Raw genomic sequence first — 14,261 nt, forward strand, 5'->3', positions numbered from 1 at the left:
TTTAGCCCTCGAGCGTTCGGCGAACTTTGGATCGCGCGATTCGTGCGTCGAAGATGCGGTTTACCAGCGTCGATTCGAAACTCGCGCAACTCGATACTGTATCAAAGTGGTTTCCGAGCCCGTCAATCCGTTACCCTTCCTTCGACATAATGGTATTAAGTATCAAGCGAGTGTTAACGCTCGAGCGAACGCAGTATCAGCGCGTTCCTTTCCTCGTGATACCGTCGACGCGGTTTTCTCGTTGTCCTTCTTTTTTCCTCTCTCTTTTCCTCTTTCTTTCGCGCGAAAAAATATCACCTGTACCTGCGCATCGACATTTTTTAGCCGGAATTTTATCCGTATGAATATTGACCATGAGAGCGTGTCACGACGCGCAAACCGAATTCGATCGGGTAACAGATTTGAATTTTGACATTTTAACGAACAAGCGATCCGCGAAGGAGCGACGCGTGCGTGCGCGCGCGTGGCCGCAAGTCTCGCGTTCGACGTCGCCCAAAACACACAAAGGGATTTTATTCCGCTACCGTGTGTTTTAAAAGAGCCAGCGGGTGTGTTACGTGTCGCGTTCGGCCCGCGCCGGATGCACTGTCACGGGGGAAAAAACCAATCGACTTCCCGTCAACGGAGGAAAACGACCGTTCTATCCCTACTTCCGACCGTTATCGATGTATGTACGCGCATAATGCGGTTTTATTTCGACGCCGGCATCTCGTCCATCGCGGCCAATTAGATCGTGAAAAGCGCAACGTCCGCGCGCGCGAGCATTTAAAAATAAAACGCTTAATGCGCGCTGAATGGATTAGCGATCGTTGCTGTCGACGGGTGGGATATGTGAAAGAAAAACCGTATCTCTCCCCGTTCATCTGTTACTTCATCGGAGGCCGTGAAGTGAAAACCATCGACGATTCGACGGGAATAAATCCCACGATCATGATTTACTAAAAGTTTAACCGGAAGGCGATTAAAGGACGCGTTAGAGGAGGCATATAAAGATAATCCGGTTATCGCGTTAACGTGTCCGCGTGTGCAATGCAGTTCTCTGCGGACGCCTGCGAACACAAGTTAGTCGGCTAATTAGCAACGGCGAATGAGCTCAGACTGCTGGAAAAAGAAGTTGCGCGAATGTAAAGAACGTGAGTTGCGAAAGGAACGCGACATTTTCTTATTAATTGCTTTATTTACCAGGAATAAAATATTATTTCGCCGTATTTAAATAAACGTTTATTTCTGTGAAATAAATCTTATATTTCATTAATGAATTTTTAAGATTTTTTTTCACATTGTAAAATATAGTAGACTATTTATTCAACCTGGGATAAAATACCTTTTCGGGGCACACAGCAATATACAGATTTAAAAAAATATTTGATTTTTTAAAAAGTTTACAAACAGACGAATTTGGTCCGATCGTGAATCAAAAGAGAAATAAAAATAATGGTCAGTTTTCAAATAACAAATATAACAAGCCAAAGAGAGTGAGAGAGAGAGAGAGAGAGGGCTCTAAAAAGAAAAGGGGGGGAGGGGGGAGACAGAGAGGGTAAAGCGGAAATACAGTTTACGATCACGCCTTTCGCGATGCGTGCATCGGGCGCACGGTAAAGCGCGATGAGATTAGTTTAAACCGGAGCTTACGGCCGGATGCGGCCAAAAGGAAAAACCGCTCCACTGCAAATCCACGTTAACCGCGACTTTATCGAGCCGTGAGGCGGAGTTGTTAACGCTCCGCCTCGTCGTGGCGGCCGCCGCGAGCTATCGTTAGTGATTAGAACGCCGCATCGCGAGAAATTGCGACGGAATTACCGTCGCCGCTTGAACGAGAACGTTTCCGCATTTTCGGATACTCCGATCTGTCTGTTCACTTCATTTCGTTCACGCCCGATGCATTCGGCAAGATAATCGTGCATTTATAAAGTGGAAACGTTCGCGCAGTTCACGAAAGGGCGCGTCGCATTGCGAAATTAAAATTTCGAGTGGTGATTGTTGCTCGAACAAAACGCGCCATTCGTTTTCCACTTTTCGCTCGACGACGCACGCTCGTCCCGTTGATTGTTTCGATAAATGTCGATTGCATTTTTCACGTTACATTATACGTATATATATACAAGGTGTTTAAAAAAACCACTTAATATTTATATAGCGGACAGTGCACGCTATACTGAGTAAACAAAACTTTAGTAAACAATAGATCGAAAGTGCAACCGTTTCTGAGATATTTTCGCATGTTAGAATCATAATTGACTTACTGACTTTCACGTGTCACATGCGATATCGATAAATCACGATGCCAATATGTTTATATCTCAGGAACGGCTGAACTTTCCACCTATGTTTATTAAAGTATTTTTATTTAGCATGGTGTGTACTATCTACTACGTAAATATTGAATGATTTTTTTTTTAACACCCTATATAATATAAATATAATTATAATATATAAAATAAATAAGACTATTAAACGTCATTACTATCAGAATTGTTTTCGACTATAATCGCAATTAATTTACGCTAATTGAGGCTGTTAGAATTAATAGGGCCGGTCAATGCTGTTTGAACAAGCGGAATTGGTTTCGACTGGTGTCGATAAAATTTTATTTTCATTAAATGATTGAGAGAGTGCTATTAGGAAGGAGATAAAACAGCGCTTTCGCTCCGAAAACAGACATACACACACACACAACATACGCACACACACATACCTGTCTACACGTCCGCCATAACACGCATGAATTACGGAGCGAGCCGGGCGATACTCAGCGAAAAAGTTTCGATCTGTTGATTTACGCGGATTCCCGCGGAGCTATCGAACGCAAAGCGCGGGGGACGAAGCGGAGGGAAACAGCGACGCGAAATATTTCCAATCTCGAAGTTTCACGCCCAAACTTCGCGCATTGAGCCATCTTGCCCTCGATCCTTTCCGCCGGCTCATCCCTGGCCCCCCTCCGACCGCCAGATCCACCCGGTCTGTCCTCACCGCGCGTATGAATCCTCTGCCAGGAAAATAACAAGTTCCCGAGCTTCAAAAGTTCGCGGTTTTATCATTTTTTTTTTGCCCGGTCCCCGGTCCTTTGTTTCTTGGTCGCGTGTCACGCTCCGTTAACCGCTCCACCCTCTCCGCGGCAACAAGATCCCGTGTGAGACCTCGCGACGGGGGGAAAGAAGAGTGACTCATTCGGCTGCTCTTTAATAATACAGAGTCATTTCGAGATACGGACGACGAGATTCCTAATCAGACGACGAAGACGGCTGCGTCTCGTCCCGCGTTATATTCTCTCAACTTTCCTCAACTTTCCAAATCCTTTTCAAATTCAGCATCTCACTCGAAACGTGTAAAAAATTCGTCCATCGTTGCTTCTCAAGTACTTGCTTAATATCTGGGAAAAGTTGGGAAAATCATCACAGGGGCATCGCCGCGTAACTGTTTAAACCACGCCGAAACAAACCGCATCGATTACGAGAGCCCCGCGATCCGTCGCAACTCGCGAGTTGTGCGAACGTGTGTTCGGAAATCAAAACACGTCGCGGCGGAGGGAAAAAGGAGCGAAATAAAAGGGTAGGTTGCGATCCCTTTGTCTCGATGTTTTCTCGCAGGACTATCGCGCTTCACGGGAGCTTCCGTGGCCGATGCTTTTCCGGATTGCGTCCGATTCCATCCATTTGCACACCCCGCTCGTCGATTTTCCCGGTCGACGGGGACGGACGGAGAGGGAGGGAGCAGCGCGAAAATCGCATCCGCTCTTTCCCAGGCGGCTAAAGATCGTCCCGCCGAAAAAAAAAAAATACAAGGGGATAGAGGGAAAAACCAGCGAAAAAAATATACACACCGTTAGCCGCGCGTGTAAAAATTCACCCGCCGACTGACTTCATCGCATTATCATGAACGGCGGCAACCGTCGCAATTTATGCCCGTTGTTCGCGCGGGCGGCCGAGCGCGCTGACATTTTTCCATCGTATCGGAATCATAAAACATCCGCGTGACAGATCAGTCTGACGCGTTCTCGTGACAAGTGTCACGATTTTGACGGGAATATTGCCACTGACGCGCCTTGCTTACACCGGTGTAATACGCGACCGTCGCAAATCACAGCGGCAGCGGGCCCGGCCGCTCGGACACGTCGAAAAATTGCCACCGTCACGCAGGGGGGAAAAACGCGTCCTAAAATATACACCGATGACGTGTTTTATGACGGAACAAAGCGGAGGACAAATACAGAAGTTGCCGCATAATTCTTGGATATTTGAACTGCCGCTGGAACTGTCGCCCGAACTGAGCCCGGAATTTGCGCGATCCGCGATTGAAAACGAGCGAAAGTGAAAGTGTAGGGACAAGAAAATCGCCGGGCGGTCATTGGGTTAATTGATGATTTGCTGCCACTTTGAATACGACGGAATCAAATATGATTCGAAAGCAGAACCGAACTATCGACTGACTCAATCCGAATCGAGATTTTGATGGATTTTGATGTTTCATATTTTGATTGATTTTTATATTAAATCCTTAACTCTATAACGCAGGAGCTAAGTTTGCGTAAACGTTGTTCTCGAATTTCCCCACGCGTCCGAGACAAGGTCCGTTCGTACGAGCACCGCGCGATAATTGGAAAAATACGAACGATTTTCCGCCACATACGTATTCATAGAGCTTTCGCACCTAATCGCTGACATCGGCCGACGAGATTCAACGTCCCGAGAGTGTACGAATCATTTCCCTGACCATTGGTCGCCATCTTCACCTCGCATCTCCTATCCCTGGAGAAATTTCCATGAAATATTGCAGCCAGTCACGTAACATGAATTGCGACCCGTGGAATTTCCGATTCACTTGCCTTGTGCTCGCGCATTTGCCCCTGAATTTTCACTTACATGCATTCACTCCATCTGAAAAGGCGTGATTGAAAAATCTGACGAAAAAAAGAAAAAGAAGGAGTCGTGGAATCTCCCGCGACGCATAGAATTCTCGCGAGCGTCGCGAGGAATAATAAATAATAAATCGGAGCGTGGCGATACACACATATATATGTATTTATATATCCGTTGAATAGAGCCTGATCTCACGTACGTTGACAACGCATAATTTCAAAGAGGGAAAGAGAGAGAGAGAGAGAGACATATGGCAGAAATTTCGCAAATTTCCGCCTCTCCCATGCGAATATAAATTCTCGACGCGTTAAAATGCATGCCGCCGTTCAGGCGGAACGACGTCTTTGGAAGAGAGAACATCTCGAAGTAATTTTTCTTTTCGCGAGCGAGGTTTCCCGGCGAAACGGCTCCGGCGAGCTCCGGGTGCTCGGAAGATCGAGAGTCTCCGATTGTTTTTTTAGAATTTTTTAAGTTCCCCCGCGCGGCGGCGTCCACCGGCGGCTCCCACCGCCGTGCAATTTCAAACGTTACAATGTCCTCCCGGAGGGAGAGCGGAAGAGTACAAAGTAATTTTTCCCTCGCTACGCTCGCTCCTTCTCGCAGAGGAGAGATATTCCCGGTGAAACCTAAAAGTGCCGCGAAACCCAGTTTGCTTCGCGTGACCCCTTTTGAAAGCTCGGCCATGCAGTTCAAGCACTTGAATAACGAATGTAACGACGTACCACCCCCGGTCGGCCGTTCTGCGATGTTGTGAGCGCGGATACTGGCTCGCATAAATTATATCGCGCTCTCTCTCTCTCTCTATCTCTCTCTCGCGCGCGCGCTATCTCGCATGTTGCGCTCACTCACTCGCGATTGTTGTGGCGAAAAATTTACGCGCGTCGTTAGCGCGCGTCCAAAACTTCGGTCCCACCTGGCGCAGCTGCCCCCCGCGTCGTCGGTCCCCTCCTGCCTGGCGAGGAGGGGACGGGAGGGATATTAATATTCGGCTCGTCACACTTAAACACGTTGCGTTGCCTTTTTAGCGCTCGCTCCAACCCCGATCGCCAAATCGACGCGTTAATTATGAAACGGGCAATATCGCGACGCCGCATACGAGCGCGGAATATCGAATCGCGGTCGACCGCTCAATTTAACCCTTTGCAGTCCCCCTCGTTCCGTGGGACAGAGATAGAAGCAAATTATTCGGCCGTGCAGGAAGAACGATGAAACTGTGCGCGGGAGCGCGCGCGATATCGTAATGTATGTATTAACGAGCCCCCAGGATAAACCGTTCATTAACCGAGATATTAATCGGACGAACGCGAATGAAGGACGCGATGAAAACAATAAGAACGATCGTGCGGAGTGAATCGTGCGATGCGATCGTGATAGAGTTGGAAAAGGAGGACGAGAGTCTCGCCTATTTTTGTGAGGCCCCTTCGCGGCCAGTGACACATCGCGTACCGTACTGAGAGAAGAATATAGTTATTTTCGGGGACAACAATATCCTTTTTTTCATTTCAACTACAAAAACCACTAGTTGAGAGAGCTATTTTTCTAGTAAATGTTGCTATAGTGTTAATGACAATGACCTGTCCTACGTGTATGTTGATATTACAATTTTTGTGGTTAAAATAAAAAAAGATATTGCCCACGAAAATAACCACATTTTTCTCTCAGTGTGATCGATCGAGGAGTGAGTAGGGGAGACTAACGTAGTATGTGTAGACAGCCGACTCAGTAAACAATCGATGGATTGAATCTTTGATGGCATCGATGCTGAATACATCTCTCTCTCTCTCTCTCTCTTTGAGCGCATTTTCTAGGTGGCTTGCTTGAACGACGCTCTTTTAATACCACCCTTTATTACCAGCCAGCATTTGGATGCAAGCCAGTTCGAGACTTTCTCCGCTGTTTCTCCCGCGCTTCCCCGACTTCCCTCTATCGCACAGCCGTTTCTATACTCGAGGATATTAGCGGCGGACTATATACGTCCAGGCGAAATGTATTCTCTGCTCTTTCAACGAAAGTGCAGTTGCGCAGCCGGCACAAAAATGTTTCAGAACGTGCAGTTTGCTGTTTGCGGATCTCGCGCAAATTTCGAGCGCGTTGGTACGCACATTTATACATTTTACACAGTTTACACATTTCGAACGCGTCTCGCCGTTTATTTTTCCCCAGCCGTAAATACGTATTGTTATGTACCGGGATATGCATTTTTAGGGGGAAATACGACAACTTTATATACATTTTCTAAATATAACGAAATATATGTAAAAAAAAAATATATATATATATATATATGTATATATATATATATATAATCTTAAAAATCTTGTAAGTAAAATATATAAAATAATAATCTCAACGTCAATATCGAGGCACATCCTGCGCACAGAAGTTAAAAATTTGAGTCAAGAGCAACGATTAAATTCGAAGGATAGACATGTTTGCACGAATGATTTGCCAACGGAAGATGGATCGCGGACGGGCGCGATTATGAAAATTCATTTCACAGACGAACGCAACCAATATCGTCTCATTAATGGCGAAAGCTAAGCGTGACACGCGCGACGACTGTAACGTCACTATTCGGCAACGCGGTTGAATAGATTCAGTCCAATATCAGTCGACTATAGGGACGGGCGAACGAGCGTCGTGTAATCGTTCGAGCCGGCCGGCCGGCGTAGGGTTTCAACAATATCGTTCGCGTGGCACTAAATCACTTTCTATTCATTAATCATCGAGCGCGGTGGGTCGCGTCACAGTAGATTTATATCTCATTTCGGCATTTCGCGCGCTCCATTAAATTCGCCCGGAGAGAGCGGGGAAAAATCCTCCTTCGTCAAATGATCGTGTTACATTACTGCGCTGCGACGCGCGCGTGCGCCCGACGGTGTCGCGGGTTTTCACGCGAAACTGCAATTTTTCGTCGACGCTCGCTACCGCGGAATGACGAGGAAACTTGACGGTAAACCACGCGTCGCGTATTTGCGAGAACGCTCGGCTGTTCCACGGTAAACCACGTCGCGCGTATTTGCGAGAACGCTTAACTTACTTCAGACGATTAGACGCTGTTTGCGCAAAACTGACGATAAATTGCGCTCTAAAAACGTTTCCTCTCCCTCTCTTTCCTCCTCTGTCTGTCTCTCGATGAAAACCAAGCCTTAACGATTTAACTTCCTTCTTCCCGGCCAGCTGCAACTTTTAATAAAGGGCTCGCTCGCGTTCAAACGCGACGGTACTTAACGGGACGCAAAGCGCGCGTCGACCGGGGCAACCTCGACAGTACGCTATGAAAATACGGGCGCGATGGCCCGCGAATACCCTAATCATTATTGCGATAATGAAAGTTACCGTCCGGCAAATATTTCCGTAAGACCGCCGAAAGTTCAAACATCGCCGAGGCGCGCTCCGTTCCTCTCTCACATCCGACGCGGAAAACGGTGTGGCCAGCCGAGTATGAACAAACCGCATTCTAGCGGTCAACGAGTAGTGCGGGTCGCCGTTTGGCCCGGTGGATACAGTTAAACGACATTGCTCGGCACTCAAGTAATTCTCGTTCTTTTGTACACGACGATCCTCGGCGCCACCGAGCTAATCTCTCTTGTACACGGATCCTCAGCCGGCTGGCGGACATTTTCCGGCGGGAGCGATCGAACTCCACGCTCTCTCGTTGCGGGCTCGCTATCGATTCGCCAGGCGATCCGATCGCGTGAAACTCGAAGATACAAGCGGACGGGAGCGCGGAATGGGAGAGAGAGGGAAAAGAAGAAAAGAAGAAGAAGAAGGAGGAAGAAAGCACTCTCGCCTCGTCTCCGCCGGGGATTAACGAGTTTCGTTCGGTCGAGCGATTATTGCCACTTTTATTTCGAGGATTCTCCGTTATTCCGATAACAAGACGAACCCGGAGAAAGCGGACCCGAGAGCGTGGCGAGAACGCGAAGCGTGACGTCCCTTCCCGTAATCGATTACCTACCGGAGAAAACCATCAGTCACCTTTCCGGAGTATTAGCGTTGTCGCGGAGGCGGAGTTTCCCACCCTTGATGAACAACCTCCGTAAACGGAATAACCCCCGTAACGGGGACCGAAGAGTTCGTGTGGCCGGTTCTTTTGCGTAATCCCGTATAACGTATGAGAACGCGCCACAGTTCGTCCCGCGGATTACACTCCGGCAAAGATAAACCCCGGGCATCGCGCGATGCTTTTCCTGCCGGTATTTGCAAGCCACCCGAAGGAGGGGGGCGGGGAAGAGCCGCGGAAAGTGAACAGCGAGAGCTTTGATACCTCGCTCGAGAAATAATTCACTGTTTCGCTCTCTGAATTGCAAATCTCGACGACAGAACGGGCAAACATCCGACGACGACGACGACGACGACGACGGTATCGTGAAAGCGCGCGGATGAGCGGGACTTAATAATTTATAATCCCTGTCAAAGCCGCGCGTTTCTCCCACTCGAAAATATATACCACTCGTTCCGGGTCTTCGGTTTCAAAGGGCGCGGAAGTGCAGCCGCGACAAAAGGCGAATTCTCCGTGTCTTCCACCGCCCTCTCTCTCTCTCTCTCTCTCTCTCTTTCTTTCGTTATTTTCCCCTCTCTCCTTCGGACCGCTTTCTTCGGAGGTCTGCCTTCGTTAACGCTAAATAATCCTGCAGAAATAACACGTTACTCTCTCTTTCTCTCTCTCTCTCTCTTTCGTGCGGCCTGCTAAATACATACGTCCGAAAAAGAGTATCGCGCGCGGGACGCACTTTATTATCTCTCTCTCTCTCTCTCTCTCTCTCGGCCATCATTCGAGTCATTCGTTTTTCCCCACTGGGCAATTCACTCAACAAATTGCCGGGAAAAAGCCTCTTTGACGTGGGATCTCTGATAACAGAGCTAGCTTTACACGGTAGATAACCCGGGACTCGAGCGAAAACTCATTTTCACACGACGCCCGAAGCAGTTGCCGTGTAATATTTCAGAAAATATTGAAAAATATCCCAACGTTTCCGCTCCTTGTTGCTGTATAAATAAAGCAGTCGTCCCCTCTCCCACCCCTCTTTATTGCGGATAATCAACATACCGTACCGCCGTACTTGCCGGCGAGCGTGCAATTGTACATCCGGCTAATTGGGCCTCTCCCGACTCTCGGAATATTCTGTCTGCACGCTTCGCTCGTTAAGGAGGAGGAGAAAGACCGCGCTTTTCGTATCCAGCGTTAAATCTTGATCCGCGAGAGAAAACTGCGGGGTAACACAGCGCTTACTCACACACATAGTACAATAATTATAACGAGAGCGAATGAAATTTCTCGCGCCTCGGTACGTTTCGGCGCGTGTGACGCGCGATGCGTCACGCACGATTCGCGCGCGATACATTAATGTTGACGCATTATAGTTGCATTATACTTCGGCCCGCGACATTGACATATTCTGTTTGCACATTTCGACTCGCCTCGCCGGCATGCCCGGCGGTTCGGGTGTAATTCATATACTTAAATAATAGCCGGCCCCGCGCATTCCGCGTAACAGCGACGTGTCCAGCATCGTGAAGATTAATCGGCTACCATTAGCTCTCTACCTTGTGTGACAGAGTGGCGGCCAGAGCGGTGTGTGGACAGCAAGCGTGATCATACTCTCGATCGGCACCTGGGTGGGCAAGGTCGGCCCACGTCCAGCGGATGGGGAGCTCGCGCTCCTGACGTCGCCGCGTGAGCGATTGGAAACCGTTCGGCAGGTTCTTTCCGAGGTGCCTTTGATCGACGGCCACAATGACCTACCGTGGAACATCCGGAACTTCGTTCACAACCAGCTGGCGGACTTCGACTTCGACAAGGACCTGCGCCAAGTCGCGCCCTGGAGCAAGAGCGCCTGGAGTCAGACCGACCTGGTCAGATTGCGGCAGGGCATGGTCGGCGGCCAGGTAAAAAAGAAACCCGCGGAGCTCGCAGATTTTCCCGCGGCTCGAGTCGCCGGGTAGCTTTTGACGAAAATCAAATAACGAATATCGACTTTTTACCGCGCGAAAGAGCCGATAAACCGGCCGTTAGTTGGCCGATGCAACGAGTCGCGTTATCACTCCGTGCACTCTCCGACTACCAGACCAGACCGGTAAGATATTTCATGCACGGAAATGAGTTTGAGGAAAAGAGAGACGCGAAAGTGATTTATGAGACTCGGCCCGGTAAAATGGTGTACAATATACTCCCGGAATGTACACCCGGTGCAGCCCGATTTCAATAACGGATCCTCCGACAAATATTTGCGGCTGATTTTTTCCGGCGTGCGACTCCCCGAAGATAGTCGTCGTCGTCGACTATCGGTATTTCTCGCGTTCTACACTCACCGCATTCCACGCTCGCGGTATTTCGTTGACGAGAACGTGAATGAAAATCCCTCGAGGGGAAATTCGGTCGGTCCAACGAAATCAAGTCGACGGATCGGATTTTTCCACGCGAAAAGGACACTTACTCGCGCGTTGATCTGCGTACGGTTCGCAGAGCGAGTTACGCGCGTTACCACGCCAGTAGGCAATCTAGACTGGAACCGAGAAGCGTACTATTACTGGTCGACGAGGCGGGTTTCGGGTGTTGGCGATATTATGAGCGTGACGGATCGAATGCATCGATTATCGTCGCACGCGAGCACTCAAGAGCTCGTTAGGTCTGAATGATGCGAGCATTAAACCCGTGTCACGCACCGAGTGACGGCGAAGTTCCTCAAAGGAAATATTTCTCGCGCTTCGAGACGCTGAAGAAGAAAGTCAAATTGCGCGCGATGATCACGCTGCACGTCGTTTGCGTCCCTCGCGCTAATGAGCTTTCAAGATAATAATAATATTGCCTGAGAAAGCGGAACGGAACATCCCCCTCTCCTCCCCATGCCGCTCGCATACCGGGAGCAACGAGGAAAAGAATTTCGTTCCACTGCAAAATGAAAAAAAAAATTACGCGCGGAACTACACACGGAGATTGGAAATTTGAAAGGTAAAACAATTTTTTTTCACGCTCGCGCGCGCGCGCATGTTCACGAGTTAAATTGCGAATTCCAGCGATTCGCGAGTCCCTTTGGCCGTCAGGCCAAGATTCCACGCTGTTACGACCTCGAATTGGATTCTCTTCGCACCTCCGCTCTCGTATAATGACAGGCACGCGACGTCCTCGCACGGAAAAAATAACTCCGTCCGCGGAAACTGAATTTTCCATTGTCTGGAAACCGGATGAAAATTCATTCTGAAGCAGAAGGATTCCCGTGGAAAAAAGGAATATTCGTGTTTTGAGAAAATCCGTATTCCCAACGTGTACATGTTGAAATAAGATTATATTGCGTTGAATAGATAAAATTCGCTTACGCTAAGAAATTCCATATATTAGTTCCGCTAAAAATATAATATTCTAAATAATTAATGTAATGATGATTTTATCGAGAAAAAAGAATTGAGAGTAAAGAAAGAATTTTAAACAGAAAACAGCTGTATCTTCAAAGAATTACGATTTCTTTAACTTGAAAGATTACATCATCTTTATTTGAATATATCTTATTCTTTGCGATCGCATCTCGTTTGCCCTGCAGTTTTGGGCCGCTTACGTGCCGTGCGAGTCTCAGCATCTCAACGCGGTCCAGCTGACTCTGGAGCAGGTGGACCTCATTAAGAGGCTCATAGAAAAGTACTCCCAGCACATGCAGTTCGCTGCGTCGTCGAGGGGTGAGTGTGAAGACAACTTCGTAATGTAAATCGTGGGCTCCGTATTGTTCTGACCGCGGAAATTTAGTATTTAGCGCTAAACGCGCTCTTCTGGCTTCACAAGCTGAAAATCAAGAAATTAGAAATTAAGAGGCCAATAAAAGTCAATGCACGGATATCTCAGTGCAATAAAATATCCGTACATTGGCTCTTATTCTACGTCTTTAATCATTTCGTCTGTTTGAATATATCTACAAGGTTTTTTATTTATATATATTTTTTTTCTGAAAATTAAAGTTACAAGTAGGCTCGAATAATCGCATTTAGCGCTCGTAATAGGCGCGATCACAATACGGAGAATTAGAAACGACGTTCGCAAAACACTGCCGGAGACAGTCCGGCGCAATCGAGACACGGCAATTTTGTTCGAGCGCATTTCTGAATTCCAGAGATCTTGGAGGCCCACGGCAGAGGCAGAATAGCTTCCCTGATTGGAGTGGAGGGCGGGCATAGTCTAGGAAGTAGTTTAGCCGTTTTAAGAACGCTCTATCAGCTGGGTGTGCGATACCTCACGCTGACACACACCTGTAACACACCGTGGGCGAAGAGTTCGTCGGTGGAAGACGACGACGAAGGAGGTAAACCCGACGCGAATTTAGGATAGGCATCTTTCTTACCGAAGAACTGCCGCAGAATCCGTTTATTTAGTAGCACGAATGTCCGTAACTTCATAAACTGAGCGAGTTCGGCGAAACTTGAAGATGCATGGTTGTTTATAATCCCTTTCGAATACTTTTCCTCGATAACGAAGTATTCGTCGAATTTCGTTCGATGTAGAATTAATCGCGTCACTTCGCCTCCCCCCCGAGACAAGGACGACGGGTATGACAAATTAATAATAAAGGCGCGATCTCTCACGTCTTCTTTATTAATGCCGTCGTCTTCTTTATTAATATAGTTCAACTGATTTATGAGATTTACGTGTCGCGAGCCTTTTAACGCGAGGCTCCATTAAAAGAATAAAAGCTGAAATAAGGCGATATATCTTCCAGGCGGGGGCCTGACGGCATTCGGTAGGGCGGTGGTCCAAGAAATGAATAGGCTCGGGATGCTGATAGACCTCAGCCACACCGCGAGGGCGACCATGAGGGATGCTCTGAGGGTCAGTAGAGCGCCGCTCATTTTTTCACACTCTTCGGCGTTCGCCATTTGTAATTCCTCCAGAAATGTGCCCGACGACATTCTCAAGCAACTGGTATGTACACAGAAATGTCTACTGTCACGTTAACTTGGTCTCCCATTCCTTCCATCAAGAGTGGCAACAATACAAAATACCATCATTATTATTATTATTAGTTGCTGTTTACTGGGAAATTAAAGCTTCGAGAACGATTTTACCCGTATACATGTGCTTGATCAGTTACATCCTTATCGAATCGTGTTCGCTTAAAAATTGAAAAGGGAAGCGGTGAACGAATTTTTTCGCTGAAACGCGAGCTTCGAGAAATCGACGGTCAAGAATATATCATAAAAAAATCGTCCCCTCTGCGTATGCGAGACAAAGTGCTGCGCTAATTACTAGCGTCGTTAATTGTATCAAAATCGCTCTCAACGGGAATCGTTCTGCTTCTCGGCGGCGAGAATCGTACTTGTAAAACGCGCGAGTAGACAATCGCCGATATAAAAAGCGACGAAGATAAAAACCCATTCCGTTTCCTCCGTCTGCTCCCCCTCTGTCTCTCCCCCCCCCCC

General features: G+C 47.8%; 1 protein-coding gene across 1 annotated transcript in view; it reads left to right on the forward strand.

Annotated features, from left to right (window-relative positions):
- The window catches only part of LOC106749512 (dipeptidase 1-like), a 119,818-nt gene that overhangs the window by 100,273 nt on the left and 5,284 nt on the right, over positions 1-14,261 (forward strand). The window contains exons 2-5 of the mRNA XM_014629032.1: positions 10,419-10,748; positions 12,398-12,530; positions 12,959-13,147; positions 13,562-13,764. Of these exons, the coding sequence (XP_014484518.1) occupies positions 10,419-10,748; positions 12,398-12,530; positions 12,959-13,147; positions 13,562-13,764 (855 nt within the window). The remainder of the gene's footprint in view (positions 1-10,418; positions 10,749-12,397; positions 12,531-12,958; positions 13,148-13,561; positions 13,765-14,261) is intronic.

The sequence above is a fragment of the Dinoponera quadriceps genome, unplaced genomic scaffold (assembly GCF_001313825.1).
Source record: "Dinoponera quadriceps isolate SergipeBrazil2010 unplaced genomic scaffold, ASM131382v1 scaffold3162, whole genome shotgun sequence".
Lineage (NCBI taxonomy): Eukaryota > Metazoa > Arthropoda > Insecta > Hymenoptera > Formicidae > Dinoponera > Dinoponera quadriceps.